General features: G+C 44.9%; 1 protein-coding gene across 1 annotated transcript in view; it reads right to left on the reverse strand.

The window, feature by feature from the left end:
• ATP6V1C2 (ATPase H+ transporting V1 subunit C2) overlaps positions 1-21,490 on the reverse strand; it is an 83,284-nt gene that overhangs the window by 8,475 nt on the left and 53,319 nt on the right. Inside the window, exons 5-10 of the mRNA XM_042783669.1 lie at positions 15,902-15,996; positions 8,597-8,688; positions 5,715-5,813; positions 4,952-5,020; positions 1,723-1,815; positions 1,520-1,613 (exon numbers count right to left, since the gene is read on the reverse strand). Of these exons, the coding sequence (XP_042639603.1) occupies positions 1,520-1,613; positions 1,723-1,815; positions 4,952-5,020; positions 5,715-5,813; positions 8,597-8,688; positions 15,902-15,996 (542 nt within the window). The remainder of the gene's footprint in view (positions 1-1,519; positions 1,614-1,722; positions 1,816-4,951; positions 5,021-5,714; positions 5,814-8,596; positions 8,689-15,901; positions 15,997-21,490) is intronic.

Consider the following 21,490-nt stretch of genomic DNA (forward strand, 5'->3'; position numbering starts at 1 on the left):
CTCATCATTGAACACCATTCTACAATGTCACAGACCATTTTCCTGCCTTGCTCTGTGGCATCTGTGGCCACTGCTCTCAGCAGCTTGCCCTGAGGACTGACACAGTGTAGGTGGTCCTTTCTGTCCAGGAAGGGTCTATACACTTCCCCAACAAGGCTGTAAATCTTTATGGAAGCAGACTACCTCATCTTTCTCCCTCAGAGCATCTGGTGGGTTCAAACTGCCAACCTTTTGGTTAGCAACCACTGCATCACCAAGAGTCTAAAATTCCTGAAATGAACTTTTATGTTATCAGTTGTCTTTTTCTACTCAAATGGAGGATAGCTAGTCCAGGTGGGTTCTATGAGAACCCCATCTGGGGGCTTCATGGCTGGTGTTCACTCCTGGTGGACAGTTGATGGGAGAAGGGCCATTGGCTGAGAGAGGTCAAACTGGACGTGCAGAACACCCCGGGCCATCCCATCAGATCTCAGAGAAGGCCACAAACAAACAGCCATGTAAAAAGCACTTTGGGTCTGAATCTGCTGTCCAACTGCTCTTTACCTCAAGCACATACTTACAGCTTTACATTTTTTATACACAGACTTTTCTCCAAGAGACCTGAAGTACATTCTACTCATTCTTCCCTTCCTCTTTGTAGCGATAGTTTCAACAGGAAGGCACTCCACAGAAGCCTCGATGGTGAGGATGAGTGAGAGGGGCCAGAAAACACTCCTCACAGACAGGCTCCCCCAGTCACCTGGCTTAGACTAGCTCTGCAGCTGGGGGACACTAAGTCTTGAATGTCCCTATTGTACAGAGTGGTAGAGGGACCTTCCCAAGGCTACACTGTTCATATTTCATAAATGAGTCTGATTTTATCCCTGTTGAACTAAGATGCCCGCTTAAATAAAGTTTCTTAGTGGCTGTTGTTGGAAGTTGCACAGATAAGCACCGACTCTTTGCTAAGAACATAGGGAAGGTAAATACAGATGCCGGTGATAGAGAATGTCACATTAGTGCCACTCCCTAGAAGCCACATCTCTGAAGACAGGCACTGAGTGTTTAGTGGCACTCTCCCAGGCAGGGACTCCGTGACTCATAAGCACGGATGCCCCAGACTTGCACTGCTTAACCTCAGATGAGGGGAAGGCAGAGTCCTTGACCCAGGGGAAAGACTATTAATTAACCTCTCAGAGCCTCAATTTCCTCACCTGCAAATTGGGGTTAATAGTCCCTTCCTCAAAGGGTCATCCTTAGGACTCAGTGGGGTCATATATGGAAAGTGTCTTGCACAGTGCTTGGCTCATGGTTCTGCTCAGACTTGACAATTATTTGTGCTGATCATCCCCTTCCCCACACCCTGCTCTGGTGGCCCAAGGAGAGCAGATGGGCCTGCAGGGTGTGAGCCCAAGGGAGTGGGGACAATGGGGGTTGGAAGCTGGGGACAAGGAAGGTCTCTTCCCAGGCAAATGCTGGTGTGGGGGCCCCTGCTCCACATCTTGTATAAAAATCCAGCCAGCCATTCTCAGATACTCACATACTGTTGCTTCTTATCAGACAGCAATCTGCTCATCTCTTCCTTTTCCCTTTTAATTTCTTTTTCATCATAGTAAAAGTCACGGACAGTGAACCTTAAAATAAGCAAGTAAAGATCTTCATTAGGAAGTATCTGGTGAGCAGAGATGCCCAAGTGGAGAAAAATTAAATCCAGAGAAGCCTCCAAAGTGCTTATTTGCTTACTTGTTTTCTTTGGCCTTAGTCTTGAAATCATCAATCACTTTTCGAAACAGAGTTACAGTGAAAAGGCCACCTTCGTTGTCCTCAGCAATCAATCTGTTGGAGAGAAACATTTTTCACAAGACTAATCACTGGGGCCACCACGGACCAGCCTGTACTAGAGGTCAACTTCCCCGTCAGCCTCGTAGCCTACACCCAGGAGCCCTGACAGCAGGGGAGGGCTGGTAACCAAGAGTGTGTTCTATTATTTTCTAACTCCTGGCTTCTTGCCATTTCCCATTCTTTCCTGCCCCTTCCACTCACCCCTCCAGATTAAGTTCTCAGGGGCCTCCAAATGATCTAAACGCAGGTCCCTAAATACAGAGAAAAAGGCTTGAAACTGAGAGTGCAAAGAATTTTAACCCCAGCCCATCCATCTCAACCTATGAGAGCCTAGGCAGGCTACTCCTGGGCCTTGGTCATCTCATCTGTAAAATGGTGTGTCCCAGCTCGGACATGCTGTGATTCTAATGAAGCTAGGCAGATTTCCAGTTGGTGGAAACCATTCCACATGGTCTATTTTACTTTCAATGGAATAATATTCTAATTAGACATAGCCTCCCTAGCATACCTCACCACAGGACCACTGTAGTTGCTGTCCCTGGAGACGTCTTCCCTGCACTTCATGAGAGTTGTTGGGGGTCAATGGTTTATAGGCCTTTGAGCCCTGTAGCACACAGAAGGGGTCTCCTGGGCATCCTGACCGGTCGACCTTTCCTTTTTCTCTGAGCCACTCCCATAGGGGCTACCTGAAAGTCTCCAGAGACCCCTTTAGGGTCACCTCATCAGGACTCTCAGGTCCCCCTGATAATAAAGAGAACTAGGGCCTGTGGTAGCATAGTGCCTAAGGCACTTGACTGCTAACCAGAAGGCTGGGGGTTCAAACCCACCAGCCACTCCTCAGAAGGAAGGTTGGGCAAGCTATTTCTGTAGTGATACTGCCTCAGAAACCCAAGGAGGGGTTGCTATGAGTCAGGTCCGACTTGACAGCACATAACAATAACAACAACAACCACAACAACAACAGGGCCTGGGGGTCAGTGCTTGGTGACAGAAAGGCAACATTTGAGAGCAGTTGGCATTTCCTTAGCCTTCATGGGCCAGCTCTCACCTCACTATAGATGCTTCTCCTCCCTGAAGACCTGGCTGCCCTAGCTCATTCCTCCAGATGCCCCCTTGTGACCTGAGGCTATGACTGTCCTGTTCCTGGCACCCCTCGATGTAGCTCCTGATTACTCTCTGCTGGGAGCTAGTGTCCCTGGGAGAGCTGGCCTTGCGAGCAGGAGCCCCAGGGCAGAGGCCTGGGGCATGGATGGCTTTGAGTTCTCTCCCTGTGTAGTGGGGCAGGTGAATGGGCAAGGATTGCACTGAGATCCATTTTGAAAGTTACAAAAAAAAAAAAAATTTTTTTTTTAAATTATAAGTATGAAAAAGTACTGAGGCCTCTAAAGTGAATAACACTCATGAGAAATGTTCTCCTCAGAACAATCAACCATACAATATCAGAAAAGCAGCACTTTCCCAAAAACAAAGCTCAGAAGGGAGGAAAAGGCAGGGAAGATGGGCAAACAGAAACAGGGAACCCAGGGAGGAAATGGGAAGAGTGCTTTTTCATGGAGGGGATTGCAACTAATGTCATGAAACAAAATGTATAAATTGTTGAATGGAATATTAATGTGCCCTGTAAACTTTCACCCAAACCACAATAAAGTATTCAAGAAAAGAAGTATTGAGAACAGCAGAACCCTGTGTATCAGCATAAGGAGTCCTGATGTCACAATGGTTAAGCTCTTGGCTGCTAACCAAAAGTTCAAACCAAGCAGTGGCTCCATGCATGGGAAAAAGACCTGGGGATCTGTTTCCATAGTGATTGCAGCCTAGAAAACCCTGTAGAGCAGTTCTGCTCTGTCACACGGGGTTACTATGAGTCAGAATTGACTCCACAGCACCCCACAATACAACATGTATCAGCCACCCAGTTAAAGATACATTGTTAAGATATAAAACAGTTCAAGATATAAAACAATACTCATACAGGTGAGGAGCTCTATGTGGCCCTGACTGCATCTCCCTCTCTGCCCCAGAGGTCACCACAAGCCTGAGTAGGGTGTTTCTCTTAGTGTACGATGTGTCTTAAATCAATCTCTTTTGAGATATAAGAGATTAAACAAGCAAACAAAAGCAGAAATGGGGGAATAGAGATGCCAAGTCACATGAAGATCATCCAGGAGCAGAAGCTCCAAAGAGACAAGGACCTTCCTCCAGAGTGAACAAAGAAAGCCTTCCCCTAAAGCCAGCACCCTGTATTTGGACTTCGAGCCTCCTAACTGTGAGAAAATAAATTCCTGCTTGTTAAAGCCATGTACTTGTGGTATTTCTGTTATAGCAGCACCAGAGAACTAAAACAGCCCTTGCTTGGACCTCCAAGACAGGGAACAATCAGAAGCCAAGCCCAAGAATATTAAGGTTGAGGGCACCATAAGCAATGAGCCCAGGGACTGTGTGAGCACCGAGGAGGGCCCTGCCAGCCTGCAGACCTGGGGGCAATTTCCCAGAGGAAGAGAAGGGTAATGTTTGACCGATGAAGCGGTTTGGCGTGTGGATAAAGTGGAACAGAGAAAGAACTACAGTGTCTGGTGGTTGAGGGTCTTGCATTCCCTGATGCCTCCAGAGCACCCACACTTGCTCCCCAAGGAGACCAAGGATGAAGTTGTGTGGGTTTTTTTTTTTAATTTTCATTGTGATTTGGATGAAAGTTTATAGAGCAAAGTCATGTTCCATACAGTAGCTCATATATACTTTGTCTCATGACATTGACTACAATTTCCCACAATGCAACATCTCCCCTCCTACTTCCTTCCTATAGTTACCTCTTCCCTGTGTCCTTCCCTCCCATGCACTCCTGCCCCTCAAGCTGTCTCCTTGTGCATGCACAGCCCCTCTATCTTCCCATGATTGATCTCTCCAAAGAGTGTATCTATGTAATGTAAATGTTCAGCTTATATGCCTGATTTGTGTGGTTGTAAGCCACAGGAGTGGGTTCAATTCCAGACCTGAATGGCAGCTAGGGGTTATAGTTTCAGGGGTTTCACCAGGCTCTATCAGTCAAGAAAACTTGGTCCTTTGATTTTGAGTTTTGTTCCACATAGTTCTCCCACTCTATCCACTAGGACCAAGTTTGAGTCTCACTTACTTGGTTGACCGGGGCACCACCATGTCCGAGAGAGATTCGTAGGTTTTTTGCCATTGTGTGTAGTTTGGCCTGTGAGAATATACAGAATGGTATGTATAGGCTTTTCATTGTCCCTACACATTAAGAAGCTGTACACCCCTTTTCCCAAGAGACTGATGATGAGCAAAACTAGGACAATAGAGAGCCCCAAACAGCCCGAAGTCCTGCCATGGGCACTGGGAATTCCCTTCCCAGCCCTGCCTGGGTCCAGTGGGCAGCAAGGGTCTCAGGGTCCCCACAGAAGAGAGAAGGCCTCTTGAAGCCCTGCACTTAGCCTGTGTGAGGAGCTCAGCTATAGATACCTGCTTAGAGGCCTGACATTCATCAATTTCCTAATCCAGGCCCTATGTCCTCTTGGGCAAGTTAGTTGACCTCTCTAGCCTCAGGACAATGGAAATAATAATATAGCTCACAGGGTAGCAGTGAGAATGAAATGGAATAATGTCTACAAGATGGCATGTAGCAGGTGCTCAAAATGGTTTGTGTTATCACTGCCATTACCACCAGCCCACCATCACTACTACTGATGGTACAGAGTTGCCACTTGGAGGCCACCACACAGGGCTGTCTGTCTGAAGCGTCTATACTGGGATCTTCCCAGGCCAGGGCCAATCACCAAAGAGGAAGTGGCTGGTGGTCAGCAGGGACTGGGCCAACCTTTCCCTCCACTGGGCATACAATACAGGCCCAGACACCAATACACTCTACTTTCCTCCTCACTTACTTGGGAACAATGACCAGAAGTGTGATGAGGTATTCAGAATCCAACACAAAGTCTTCTTTGCTCACAATATCACACAGTGTCCGAGTGAAGAGGTTGCCCCTGAAATCCATTTGAAACAAATAGGGTGTGACCAGCATTTGGCAAAAGGGGACACTGTGGGCCTGTGTTTGCAGAATACACTGACTCTCAGACATACCCACAACATTCAGGCAGGGAGACAGGAAACAGGAAGTCTCAGGCATGTTCCCTAAGAAGGACAGGGGTGCCATGGGAGCTGGAACCTAGAAGAATAAAGTGAGGAGCCTTGGAACTCACTAATAAATGACTATTCCTCCCTGGACCCTGGGCTGAGTACACCTCCCTGGTCTCTGTTTTTGTTTCTGCACAGCCAGGCTGCTACCTCCTCCCCTCCAGAGGCAGGGGACTGGCAGGGCCTCAGGTATTATCACTAGTCACTGGAGGGGCTGCTGAATCCAACACCTCAGTGACCTGCTCTGCCCCTATGCAAGCCACCGGCTGTTGGAAGAGCACCACGGGTGGCAGGCAGCTTAAGTTGCTTGATGTCAACAAGGCGCTGGCTCAGAAAGCTGCCTGGCCCATCATTGGCAGAGATAGACCCAGATATAGCTTCGTTTCACTTTACAGGCTTTCAGGTCCAGTAGAAATAGGTCTTACCTGAAATAGCTTTTCTAAGTGCTCATTGGAGATGTGTTTTGCATCAGGGTATTATTAACATGTATTAGCAAATGGGCAAAGGTAAAACTATCAAGACTGTGTATCATTATCACATTAAAAAAAAAAAAAACAACTCACTGCTGTCGAGTAGATTCGAGTCAGTAGTTTCCACTCATAGTGACCCCTCCTTGGATTTCCAAGGCAGTATCTCTATGGAAGTAGATTGCCCAACCTTCCTTCCCAGAAGTGGCTGGTGGGTTTGAACTGCTAGCCAACATTAGCAAAAAGGCAGTGAGATTAGCACACAAGGCTTCCCACTACTCATAATGTGAATAGTTCTCAATCAATTAAAGTCAAAGCTTTAAAAAGCAATTTGTTGGTAAATCCCTTAGGTCCCTCCCTATAGGTACCATGTGCAATCCTTTCTATCCTAGCACTAACACAATGTCCTTTACTCTTAGACCTATCTGTCTAATTTACCTCTGAATCCCCAGGACAGGATACAAAGAAGACTTTCTCTAAACACTTGTTGAATGAATAATTGTGAGCTCTGCAGGAGCAGAAATTATCTTTTACTCTGCTTTGGATCTTTAGGGCCCAGCATGAGGCCTGAGGGCATGTTAGGTCCCAAATAAACATTTATCAAACATTATCAAAAAAAAGAAAAGGAATAGCAGAAGAGGGGGACTGTTTTGCCTCTCTTGGTATCCCTAATCTTCTACTCAGTGTGTGTGCTCAATAAATCAATAAATGTTACTGTGAGTAAATGAACAAATGAACTTCTTCACTAGTTAGACTGGATGTTTTCTAGAGTCCCAATCAATTCTTAAGATGTCTACTGTTTGATGCTGAGGTGAGTGGATGGCCCGCATGCACTGCTGTCTAGTTGGATCAGACTCATAGCAAACCCTCCTTGGGTTTCTGAGGCGGTATTACTATGGAAGTAGATTGCTCAACCTTCCTTCTGAGGAGTGGCTGGTGGGTTTGAACTGCCAGCCTTCTGGTTAGCAGTCAAGTGCCTTAGGCACTACACCACCAGAGCTCCTAGTGGATGGCCCACTGGCTGCATAGTCCAGTAGTCCACTGGCCCAATGCCTTGATCGGTCTATGCCACTGTCACCATTGAGGACTCTTGACCACTGACACCCTATCTTCTCTCATCCTCTCTGAACCCCAAGACAGGGGTAGGATCAAGGGGGAGGTGAAACTCAGCTTGTGTCCATTTAGTTCTGGTGTGAAATAGGGTAAACAAATAAAAGTTTCTAGTTGAAGTGAGTATTTCCCTCGTTAGTTTTTAATGTTTCACTGATGTATGATTTGCTTTTTTCACAAGAAGAGAGCTGTCCCTGTGACTCTCAGAAGAAAGCAATAGAAGTGGGAGGGCTTCTCAGGTACCCTTTCCTTTCTTCAAAAGTGGTGAGCCAACCCGTCATGACTATGAGGTCAAGCCAGTTCTGAGCATCCTTGGGTCACTTCCCTCTCTGGGGTAGCTTCAGATCCACAGAGCCTGGGAAGATGTGAATATTATCCATGCCAACTCTACCTTGCTCAGTAACACCTTCCAGCCCTTTTGACAAGATCTCATCTGGTTGCTTCTTATATATCTCCAACGAGAAGATGCTTATTACCTACAGGTGGTCATTGCCACCATGACATTGAGTTTATATTTGTCTCCCAGCACCTCCTACTGTCTGGGTGACTCTTTCTGTCTGCTGGGCCTCACCAACAAGTCTATTCCCTTTCTGTATGGTGGACCATCAGGTTGGTGGAGAAGGCATGTAAGCTCCTGAAACTGCCCTATTCTTAACTACAGAACCCCACTGCCCTCTGTTGCTCCCCCTAAGGGCCAGATTCCAACACCTCTTTGCCCTATGCTATAAAGCCTCTACAGGAGAAGGATCTTGGAACACATCCTAGGTGTTCTGAAGAACCAAGGTGGAGCTGTGAGAAGGAAAGAGGTGATAGAATGAGGAGTAGCATTTCTGTTCCTCTAAGGGGCCATGTGGAAGTTCTTCCCTTGGCTGTCCACATCCTTCTCTCCCACATGCAGATCTTGGCGAGCCAGGAGTGTCTGTCTGTCTGACTGATTCTCACTCTCCCACACACAGACGAAGATGCCTGATCACCAAACGATCCCAATGGCAAGTGCATATGCCCTGCTGGGGGTCAGGGCTCATGGCCCTGCAGGGAGGGGCTTGTGTACTCACGTTGACTTCTTCTCCAGGTTCTCCAAGTTGGTCTTCAGAGTGTTGTATGTTGCCGTTCGGGATTTCAGATCTGTCTCGATTTGTGCTAGTTGCTATTTGTAAAAGCAAAAGATTCCGGTGACCTTGAGTGTTTAAGAAATTGGTAGAACTTTTCAAAATGAGCTACAAATTGCTTAGGGTACACTTAAGAAAAACAGCAAATCCTTCCCATTTGCACAGGGATGGCTTATGCCTCTCTCTTCTCTGCTCTCAGACATTCCAGTATTTGACTCTGACAGTAAGCCTGTTGGCAGCCAGGGAGACAATTAATATCTCCTTTTCACAGATACTGAAGCAAGAGTGGCTTTCACACAATGAGCCAAATCTTCTCCTGATGTCAAGCCCATCTTGTAATATGTGAGCAGCCCCACAGCTCCCCCACTCCCATCTGCACCCCCACTGTCTCAGGCCCTTCCAGAGCTCAGCTCAGGCTGACTCCTAACTCTCGTTTCCATAGGACCCCCAGGACTCCGCCTCCCAAAGTGCCTGCCTCTGTGCCCTTCCTGTGCCTCACTGCAGCCCTCCTCCCTGCATTCAGGTAGGAGGCTCCTTTCAGCTTGAAGCCAGGTCATATTTTGGCGTTTCAAGGGGATCTCCTTGTTCTGAGTGCTAGCAATTAAAGAGCAATTCCCATATTTCTCTCCTATGGGCAGGCAGAAGCAGAGTGGTAGAAAGAGGGGGGAAGCAAGACTGACTGGCCATCTACTAAACACAGATGAGACCACCCTTCCCAGAAGGGGCCACAGAAGCGTTAGCAAAAGGGGAAGAAAAATATCTAACAGGGTGCAACTAACTGGACTCCTTCAATAAATGATGGCTGAGGACTGTTTCAAATGACTGTGTGAGGTCAATGATACGAGCAATGCCATGCCACAGTGGGTGACTTAAAGAAAAACCTTGCTTTCCAGGGACATATACTTTAATAGCAGAATCCATTAATAAGGAATTAGTTAAGCAAAGTAGGATGTCCCCTATGTGGGATACTGTGCAGCCATTATATGAATAAAATAGAATTATATCTGCTAATATTCAGGGGTGTGTGGAAGCCAATCCTGTGTACTTTTTCCTAACTTTCTCTTCTTATTTCCATCTCCAGTGACACCGGAGTATTTACACTACAGAAATCAACAAATGCAACAAATCAGGGCCTCGTTTGGGAAGAGTTGGTCTACCAGCATGTCACTGCTGATATGGAAATATCTCAAGAATCATTATATGAAAAAGAAAAATCTGTAGGATATGAACTAATGTATATCTATGTATAGATATATATCATTATACAACTCCACTTCAAACTCATAAACATCGGTTGTCCTTAGGGAAAGTAAAAGAAGTGTGACTGGGGAAGATGGTCACAGGGGCCTTTAACAATTTTATCTTTACATTTTGATATACTTGCTTTTTAAATATGATTTATAATTTTTGTACGTTTTTTAACTCTTTAGTTTGAAACTATTATAGATTGACAGAAATTGTAAAAATAGTATACAGAGATCCTACATACCCTTCATCCAGTTTTCCCACTGATAACATCTTACATAATTATAGTATAATATCATAACCAGTGAAAGAACTGAAGAAAAAATTGAAGCCTCGAGTTGCAATATTGAGAGATTCTATGGGCAAAATATTGAATGATGCAGGAAACATCAAGAGAAGATGGCAGGAATACACAGAGTCACTGTACCAAAAAGAACTGATCGATTTTCATCCATTTCAGGAAGTGGCATATGATCTAGAACCAATGGTAATGAAGGAAGAAGTCAAAGCTGCAATGAAAGAACTGGCAAAGAACAAGGCTCCGGGAATTGATGGCATACCGACTGAGATATTTCAACAAACAGATGCCCCATTGGAGGCACTCACTCAGTTATGCCAAGAGATTTGGAAGACAGCTACCTGGCCAACTGACTGGAAGAGATCCATATTTGTGCCCATTCCAAAGAAAGGTGATCCCACAGAATGTAGAAATTATAGAACAATATCATTAATATCACATGCAAGTAAGAGCTTACTGAAGATAATTCAGAAACGTTTGCAGCAGTATATTGATAGAGAACTTCCAGAGGTTCAAGCCAGATTCAGAAGAGGACATGGAACAAGGGATATCATAGCTGTTGTCAGATGGATCTTGGCTCAAGGAAGGGAATACCAGAAAGATGTTTACTTGTGTTTTATTGACTATGCAAAGGCATTTGATTGTGTGGATCATGACAAATTATGGATAACATTGAGAAGAATGGGAATTCCTCAGCACTTGATTGTACTCATGAGGAATCTGTACCTTGAGCAGGAGGCTGTCATTCGAACAGAACAAGGGGACACTACATGTTTAAAATCAAGACCATTCCCTGGAGAAGGATGTCATGCTTGGTAGAGTGGAGGGTCGACGAAAGAGGGGGAGGCCTTCAACGAGATGGATTGACATGGTGGCTGCGATGATGGGCTCAAGTATAGCAGGGATTGTGGGGATGGCGCGGGATCGGGCAGTGTTTCGTTCTGCTGTGCATGGGGTCTCTATGAGTCGGAAACGACTCAACGGCACTTAACAACAACAACAACAACATCATAACCAGGAAGTTAAGTTATAGTATAATATCATAACCACAGGCCTTGACTGTAAAATAAGATTTATATTTTTGTTTATTATAAAAAGGAATACACAACTGAAAAAATTACTGCATTGTCCTTATTCTTCTGATTTCCCCACAGCAATGAAAAATTGCAGAGGGGAGTTTGGAAACCAGTAAAGCAGTGGAAGGAACCAGTCAGGCCCAAATTAAACAGCAGTTCCAATTCTTACCGGCTCTGTGAACAGGTGTAAGATCGTTAACCTCTCTGAGCTCAGTACCAGCAGTCCCCAGATTATGAACAAGTTCGGTGCCTTTAAGTACAATTTGTACATAAGTCAGAACTGTGAGGTACCATTTGTTATAACATCAGTCAAATGTTAGTTTTAGTATATACTATATAGTATCTTTCTATGCATAAAAAACATTAAAGAAATGCTTCCAGATACATTTAAAGAGCTTTAGCATAATACAGTAATAACAATAATAATGTTTTGATTAATGTTGCAAAGTAGCAACCATTTGTTATTACAATCCATTGTTATGTACCTTGAATTTTTAATATAATAGGCTTTATGGAGGTTGGTTCATAACTATAGGTTGTACTTAAGTAAGACATTTCATAACCTGAAGACTGCCTATACTACAGAATTATGAGACTTAAGATAACATAATAGATGGAGAAATAATTCTGAATGCGAGTTCTTTCCTTCATTAGATGAGCTCCTCAAGGACAGGTGCCATGTCTTAATCATCTCTGTAATTTCCAGCAGCGGGTAGTGCAGGAGGACTGCTTGAAAGACATTTGCTTAACAAATCTGACCTCTGACAAGAGATGGACTGCCTTTATTGCTGGAATTGGTGCACCAAGCACATGCTTGGGAGTATGTGGAAGCAGGACTGAGACCCTGACTGTCTGCATCCAGCCAATAATACAACAGATCTATACTGAGCACTGAAGTCATTACAGCATTCATCAGATATTTCCAGTTGTCCTCCCACAAGGTGAAGGGCTGGCTTGCGCTTCCCTACACTTGCAGTCAGGTATGCCAGGCAGAACCTTTGAGACCCCGTGTGTTAACTCCCCTCTCACAGCAACCAGGTATGTGTCAGGTGGTGGAGACGCCATCAGCTAATATCAGTGTCCCGTCCCCTCGTTCCCCAGAAGGTCAACATGGAGCAGTCCCCCCTCCAACTATTGGTGGGCATACATGTGATTGAGAAATAAACTGTTACTATATTAAGCTTGTGAAATTTTTGGCTTTTTGAACCTGCAGCCTAACCTGGTCAATGGTGACTATCACTAGCCCTGTGCTGGGCACTTTATGCCAAGTAATGTGCAGGGCCAACTGGAGGCCCCTGGGATGAGTCAGAGCACTGGGGACTGAGGCCCGGCACCCACAAAGACAGAGTCCCTCCTGTCAGCACAAACACCAGCCTCACAGCTCTCTTTTAAGGGAGGCAGATGGGGCTAGGTTCCATAGACTGCATGTGGGCCTTGGGCCTCCACGTTCTCCTCCCCAAATAGGATTATCATCTCTGCCCAGCCCACCACTCTGGCTTGTTTTGAGGATCTAAGGACCTAAACCCTGAGCATACTCTGCACACTTAAACTCTGTATAAATGAGAGCTCCTCCCAGGTGTGGGAGACCTGCTCAGATACCCAGCAGAGGCTGCTCAGAGACCCTCAGTGCAATGATTTTGCCTTCCTAACACTCTCTCAGTGAAAGGATTCTGGTTCTGGGATCGTTTCTCAGAGGTTTGACAGGATGTCTCTTGTCAACAGATTTAGCTCTCCTGTTCAGAGAATGGGAGCTCTGGTGGCATGGTGCCTAAGGCATTTGACTGCTAACCAGAAGGCTGGTGGTTCAAACCCACCAGTGACTCCTTGGAAGGACAATTGGGAGATCTATTTCTGTAGAAATACCACCTCGGAAACCCAAGGAGGGGTCGCCTGAGCCCAGGGCTAGAGGTATCATGAGCATATTCCTGTGCATGGAGTATGGGAGCCAATACTCACTGGTGCCTCTGCCCACCAGCTGGCCTCAAAGGAGCAGGTTCCCAGCATACAAGCTTTGGTGCCCAGAGACTTGAACTCCAATCCCTATTATGATACTTTAATAGCTGCATGTCTTGGGACATATCACAACCTTCCTCATCTGAAGGTGGAGGAAAATGATACCTATCTCCTGGAGTCAGGAGGAACCCAGCACAGTTCCAGGCACACAGTCAGTGCCATCACAGCAGGTGCCCTCCTGCCCCTCCCTGCCTTCCCGCCAGTCACACTTTGGGAATACTGGACTGTAGAGAACCCAGGTCTCCTATTCTCGGTCAAGGTCTTGTCATAACAACTCTCCACTCCCCACTCTCAGCCAATGCTCCAAATGCATTCTAGGATACTGTCATCCCTGAGGTCAAGCATCCCTGTAATAGCTGTGCTGGTCAGTGCTTTCCTGAGCAGATTCAGAGAGCCACACTGACTGCCCTTGAGGCACTAGTTCTAGTTAAGTGGTAAAGTTGCACATCACCCTTTGGGAAAGCCAGACCTGAGGAACCCCTCCTTGAAGGGCCTTCCAGAATCACTGCCTCATTGTCCCAGAGGAGCCCAGGACTATGTGATGTAAGCTGTGCCCCCCAAACTTCCACCCAGATTTCCCAACGCTCCCAGCTCCACTCAAGTTCCCAGAGAGGCAGGCTGGGCACCACCTGGCTCTCAGAACACAAACAGAGCTGCACAGGGATGGGTTCCAGAAGCCCATTACCTTCCTGTTGACCCACCCATTCACACTGAGAGCAGGAAAGCTTTCTTCCTGGCCCAGGAGAGAGTCTCACCCAACCACCCCAAGCCAGTATAGACCTGACACTTAGAGGGGCTTGGTAAACTGTGGAAGGAGGGAGGAGGGAGGGAGAGAGCTGTAAGGCAGAAAAAAATGGTTGACCTGAACCTCTGAATGTTCTTTAGAGCCCACCCTCAGTAAGGATAAAAATAAGATATCCACAATGGTCTTCAAAAGACTGTGCATGGTTTTGGAAAAGGTAACCACAGGGAGGAAGTGGGAAGAGAGCTGTTACATTATAGGGACTGCAATCAATGTCATGAAACAAAATGTGTATGAACTCTTGTTATTGTTATGTGCCGTTGAGTTGGACCCGACTCATAGCGACCTTCCTTGGGTTTCCGAGGCGGTATCACTACGGAAGTAGATTGTCCAGCCTTCCTTCCAAGGAGTGCCTGGTGGGTTTGCACCGCCAGCCTTCTGGTTAGCATTCAAGTGCCTTAGGCATTATGGTACCAGAGCTATTGAATGGAAAATTAATTTGCTCTATAAACTCACACAAATCACAATAAAAAAAAAAATTGTGCACCATTTTTATGGAGAAAAAGCTACAAGTCATTCCTTGCCAATGTGACAGAATTTTCAGGACACCAGTTACTGACCTCACTGTTGCCACAGGTAGCTCAAATGAGGGACAGGTCCTCATTTGATGAGGTGATAAGTAGGAGCAGAAATGTCTCCTAGGAGTTAGGGATCTAAAACCACCATACTTTTAAAAGTGCCAGAAGAGACTCCCAGCCAAACTCTACTAAAGCAAATAGTTTTTGTCATGTAAATAATCATTTGAGGGGAAAGAGTGTCATCTTCTCAAGAGTAGACGACAGGTGGGGCTGAGTTTTTTTTTTAAAAAAAGAAGTACAATGGAGCAGAGTTTAGTGACTGGGCACTAGGGTCTGGGTGTAGAACACCTGTGGCTCACAGACCACAGCCATCCCTCCAGATGACACAAGGAAAGGAGAGGTGTGTGGGAGGGCAAGTGGTCAGCTGCACTGTTTCTGGGAACCGCACTGTAACCTAAAGGCTCAAGCAAGCCCACTGCCATCAAGCCAATTCCAACTCACAGCGACCCCCATTGGTTTTCCAAGTTGGTAAATCTTTATGGAAGTAGATTGCCCAGTGTTCCTTCCGTGGCAGCAGAGGAAATTCCCAAGCAAGGTCACTGACCTTCCACAGGGCATAGAAGGGGGCCACACCTCAGAAATCCACCTGGAGGCCTAGCTGAAGCAGGTGGTGAGAGATGAGAGGTTGGGACCTCCCAGGGTTCCTCAGTGGGACCAGACCACAAGCCTCCTGCCTGTGGCTACAAGCCTATCCCTCTTTGGCTGTGCCAGAGTCCAAAAGCCATGTAGGTCCATCTCAGATAGTGTTATGGGTTGAATTATGTCCCCCCACCCCACACACACACAAAAAATGGTATTGTAGATCCTAACTCCTGTATCTGTCCATGTAATCCCATTTGGAAACAGCCTTCTTTGTTACATTAATGAGGCCATCTGTGTATGGTGTGCTTTAAGGTAAGTACTTCTGGGAAGTAAATGAACAAATTAGCACAAAAGAAAGCAAGCAGAAATACAGGAAAGATAGCTGCCAGATGGAGATCTCCAAGGATGCTTAAAAGCAAGAAAAGCTGAGACAAGGTTCTTCCTCCAGAATGAACAGAGACAGCTTTCCCCTAGAGTGATGCCCTGAATTCTGACTTCTGGCCTCCTAAATTATGAGAAAATACATTGCTGTTCATTAAAGCCACCCACTGTTGTATTTGTTACAGCAGCACTAGGAAACTAAGACAGATGGGCAGGTGCCCCAGGTCCAGGTCATGGTAGTTTACTAGACTCACAAAGAGACAGTCCTTCTCTTACCTTTGCAAGTGTGTCCACCACGGTCACCAGCGGCTGCTTTGCAGGGTATTTGGCCATGTCCCATTCAAAATGGGTCACAAAGGATGTTAAGTCAACTAGAACACAAACACATTTCAACAAATAAAAGCAGGTCTCTCCAAGCCTCGTAAGACCAGTTGCGAGCCAAAAGTCACAGTTTACACCAAGGAAGCAATTAAGGAAAAACTGGTGGACAGACTCTAGGGCTCTGGAAAGCAAACATTCCCAGTGGTGCTGAGATTTCTGAGCAAACTGTCAGCCAAAACTGCCACAAGCACACCAATTACACTCTGAAAAATATACCATCATAGGGCATTTTAAGAGCAATGTAACGATATGTAAAGGTAGATATATTAATTATTCATGTCTCAAAACCTATAGGACTGTACAAGACAAGGAGTGGACCCTAAAGTAAACTGTGAATTTTAGTTAATAATAATGTATTGATTTGATTCATCAATTATAACAAATGCACTATACTAATGATAGTAGGAAATCCTGGGTAAACCTATTGGCTGCTAACCCAACAGTTGGTGGTTCGAACTCACACAACTGCTCTGCAGAAAGAATGCTTGGCAAACTGCTCTATAGGGATTACAGCCAAGAAAACCCTATGGGGCAGTTTTGGTCTGTAACACATGGGGTCACCAAGAGTCGAGGACTGACTTAATGACAGCTAACAACAACTGACAATAAGAGGAAAAAGTCCCTAGGTGGTAAGTATGGTTTGCCCTTGACTGCAAACCTAAAGGTTGGCAGTTCGAACTCACCCAGCAGTACTGCAGAAGAAAGGCCTGGCAATCTGCCTCCATTAAGATTACAGACAAGGAAATCCTATGGAGGGGTTCTACTCCGTAACACCTCAGGTCACCATGACTCAGAATCAACTTGGGGGCAAGTAACAACAATAACAACGCTAGGAGAAATGGTGTGCAGAGGGAAGGAGGACCTATGGAAACTCTGTACTTTCTGTTCAAATTTTCTGTAAACTTAAAACTGCTCTAAAAAATAAAGTATATTTATAAAAAAAAATTCTTCATCAATGTAAGGGACATTGTAACAATTGCCATACCGTGGTCAAAGCTTCCATTTTGATGACTGCCAATCTAGAGATCTGCTATCAGGGAGACCTTGCTTTCCCGAGAGGAAATCAAAGTTAGGGGATATTATGGGAGTGCACCAGGCTAACTCTCCCTGTTTCTTTAGCTGCTTTGGTCTCACTCCTTTTGGCTGTCATTGTGTTTCTAGGGATGCCAAAGTCATGACAGAGAGCTCCCGGTGACCTCTTCAGCCCTGCAAGGATTTCCAGGGCCCATCACAGGAGGCACCTGACTCCAGAATACACTTCCTGAGCCCAAGCACTAAACAGAAGGCAATCTCACAACACATTATTTTAGAGAACGGAGCTCTGGTGGCACAGTGAGTAAGTTATCTGGCTGCTAACCAAAAAGTCAATGGTTTAAACCCACCAGCTGCTCCGTGGGAGGAAGATGGAGCAATCTACATCTATAGAGATTTACAGCTTTGGAAACCCAGTGGGGGTTGCTATGAGTCAGAACTGACTTGATGGCAGTGAGTTTGGTTAGGTTTGGATTTTAGAGAAGTCATTTTAAATATTAGCAAAAGAAATGGAGTATTTGGATATAATTTTCACTATCTGATTTGGCTGTGCATTTTCAGTGTATGTTCTTTATAAGGAGCCTTGGTGGCCAGTGGTTAAAGCACTTGGATGCTCACCAAAACGTTGGGGGTTTGAATAAGGAGTCCTGGTGCACAGTGGTAAAGCACTCAGCTGTCAGTCAAAATGTCAGCAGTTGGAACTTACCACCTCACCAGCCATTCAGTGTGAGAAAGACATGGCAGTCTGCTTCCATAAAGATTTACAGCCTTGGAAATCCTATGGCAACTCTACTCTGCCTGATAGGGTCACTATGGAAAGGAATTGACTCCAGAATAGTGGGTTTTGGTTTTGATTATGTATTTGATTTATGTAAAAGTCTGTAAGTTAACTCAAAAGATTAAATAGGAAACTCAGGGGGGCAGAAACAATTTGGAAAAGGAGGTCTGAAATGGTTGTACACCTTGAAGAATGTAATCAATATCACTGAATTGTACATGTAGAAGTTATTGAATTGATGCATATTCTGCTGTGTATATTCTCAACAACACAAAGAATTAATTAGTCAAAATTTAAAAATAAAACTGCATATGTGCAGGAAAATGTCTGAAGTGTATAAGTGATTGCTGGGTTTGGAAAGGAGGGGAGAAGGGAGGTTACTTCTCCCCTCATGGAGAAGTACAAAGAGTGCTGGATTTCTGTTTATGGTAAAGGAAAAATCACATTAAGGGCAGAGTTGCACAACCAATTAATGTAATTGCTGTTTATAAGCTGTACACCTGTAAAAAGTTGAATTGGCAGGAGTTGTGTAATAGATACATTTACAACAATGACAAAAACAAAAGAAGTAGCTGCTGAGGCTGCTATGTACAACCAAACACCTCGTGGGATTTGATTCCTTGGTTTGGAGGTTTAGGGTCATGGTTTCATGGTTCAACCCAGTTAATTGGCCTAAGAACTTGTGTAGTGCTTCTGTTCTACTTCCTAGTTTGTTGTGTAGTACCTGGAGTCTTAAAAGCTTGTGAGCAGCCATCCAAGCCATCCAACAGTTTGGTCTATTCACCTGGAGCAACCTAAGAAGAAGGATACTCAGGAATAGGAGGAGGAAATTGATGTGTGGTTAACTGCCTCCATGAACAACTGCCTCCTTTGTCATGAGACCAGAACTGGATGGTGCCTGGCTGCCATTACTAGACATTCTGATCAAAGATTCCATAAAAGAATTCATATCAAAAGGGGGAAGATACAGAATACAATTTCAAATCCTGATGGAATCTAATCTGTCTGGAATCATGGAGGCTGGATGAAACTATTGCCCTGAGATAACCTTTAAACTTAAACCAAAAATATCCCCTGAAGTCTTCTTAAAACCAAACATTAGTTTAGCTTAACTATTAAGAACATCTGCCTTGATGAGGATATAGACAGATTGGGACTCTCAAACACTGCTGGTGGGACTGTAAAATGACACGACTGTGCAAATTGGTATGGCAATTCCCTAAAAAGTTGGAATTAGAAATACCATTTGATCCAGCAATTCAGTGCTAGGTATATATCCTAAAGAAGTGAGAGCCAGGACAAGAACAGATATATGCACAACTATGTTCATCACAGCACTATTCACAATAGCAAAGAGATGGAAACAACCTAAGTGCTCATCAATGGAAGAATGGATAACCAAACTATGGTACATAACACAATGGAATACTGAGCAACACTAAAGAATAATGTGGAATCCATGAAACACTGCATAATGTGGATGAATGTGGAGGACATTATACTGAGTGAAATAAGTCAATCACAGGACAAATATGGTATTAGTTCACTATTGTAAAAAGTCAAGGAAAGGTTCCTATATGGAAGAAAACTTTCTTTGTTGGTTACCAGGTATGGACGGCGGGGAGGGAACACTGCTAGATAGGTAGAGACATGTATTGATTTGGGTGAAGGGAAGGGCAATATACCAAATCTGAGTGATCAACACGGTGGCACTGAGGAAGAGGAAGAAATATAATGGGGTACACGGGAGACACAGACAACAAAGATGAACCTTTTTGCATGTACAATACTGTATTGTCATAAATGACAACCATTGATCTACAGGTGGATAGATGGGTGGACAGGCTGAATAGTCAGGTATGTCTAGGCAGGGGGGGTAGTGTGCCCATGACCATTTGTAAGATTGGCAGACAATGTTTCTACATGTCTGTAAGAATGTCCAGGTGTATAGTAGAGCTGAAAAGGGGCAGGGTTGTGGTGGCTTCCTGGTCATAGCCAGCTACCCTGAGGGAGTGAGTAGTTGGACCTATGAGCTCAAGGCCATGGTTGAAGGGGACATGAAGCTCAATTGGTATAACACACTACAAAAACATTGTTCCACATCCTACTTTGGTGAATAGTGACTGTGGTCTTAAAAATTTGCAAGCGAATATTGATTTAGGTGAAGAGAAGGGCAATGTAGCAAATCTGAGTGATCAACATGGTGGCACTGAAGCAGAGGAAGACATAGAGAAGTTCATAGGAGGTACAGACAACAAAGATGAACCTTTTTGCACATATAGTACTGTGTTGTCAGTGAAGGCAAACATTGGTATATGGGTGGATAGATGAGTGGATAGGCTGAACTATTAGGTATGTCTATGCAGGGGAGAGTGAGCACAAGATCATGTATAGGGTTGGAAGACAATATTTCAGTGTATTTCAGACAGTATATTGGTATGTTCTGTAAGAATTCCCAGGTATTCTCCCAGTGTATAAATGGCCCTTCCTTCTCCCATGATTGTTCTCTCTGGGGAGTGTATCTACCTCTGGTAAATGTTCAACTCATTAAAAAAAAAAAAAAAAAATCCCAGGTATGTAGTAGAGCTGACAAGGGACAAGGCTGTAGTCACTTCTTGGCCACAGCCAGCTATCCAGAGGGAGTGAGTAGTTGGACCTCTGGGGCTCAGGACCATAGTCCCAGGGGACATCAAGCTCAAATGGCATAACATACTACCGAAAAACATTGTTCCATCCTACTTTGGCAAGTAGCAACTGGGATCTTAAAACCTTGCAAGCGGCCATCTAGATGCAACAATGGGTCTCTCCTCATTCAGAGCAAAAAAGAAGGAAGAAAATCAAAGACACAATTAGTCCAAGCAACTGGTACACCATGTGATCCTCAACCTATATGACTATAAAACCAGAAGAACTAGATGGTGCCCAACTACCACTGTCAAGCACTCAGAGGGGGATCTGTGTAGGAGATCCTGGATAGAGTGGGAAAACTATTTGGAACAAAATTCAAAATCATTAAAAGAAAAAAAGAAGAAGAAGAAAGACCAGGTGTGCTGGTCTGAAATAGCCTGATGGAACCACTGATACTATGGTCCCTAGCTGCCCTTCAGGTCTGGAATTGAACCCACTCCTATGGCTTCCAGCCAAACAAAAGGCAGGCATGTGAGCTGAACAATTACATTAGTTAGATACACTCCTTGGAGAGATCCATCATGAGAGAATAGAAAGGCAGTGTATGCACAGGAAGATAGCTCATGGGGCAGGAGTGCATGAGAGGGAAGGACACAGGGAAGAGGTAACTATGGGGAGGAAGTGAGAGGGGAGCTGTTGCATTGTGGAAATTGTAGTCAATGTCATGAGACAAAGTGTATGTGAGCAGCTGCATGGAAGATGAATTTACTCTATAAATTTTCACCCAAATCACAATAAAAAATTTTTTACAAAAAGTTTGCAAGCAGCCATCTAGATACAGTGATGGGTCTCTCCTCATTCAGAGCAAAGAAGAATGAAGAAAACCAAAGATGCATGGAAACAATTAGTCCAAGAGACTAGTAGATCATGTGATCCTTATCCTATATGACCAGGAGACCAGAAGAACTAGATGGTGCCCAGCTACCACTGTCAACCACTTGGAGGGGGATCAGTGCAAGAGATCCTGGATAGAGTGGGAGAATAAT

Source organism: Orycteropus afer, unplaced genomic scaffold (assembly GCF_000298275.1).
Source record: "Orycteropus afer afer isolate SDZICR_OR568_19922 unplaced genomic scaffold, OryAfe1.0 scaffold00025, whole genome shotgun sequence".
In the NCBI taxonomy this organism is placed as follows: domain Eukaryota; kingdom Metazoa; phylum Chordata; class Mammalia; order Tubulidentata; family Orycteropodidae; genus Orycteropus; species Orycteropus afer.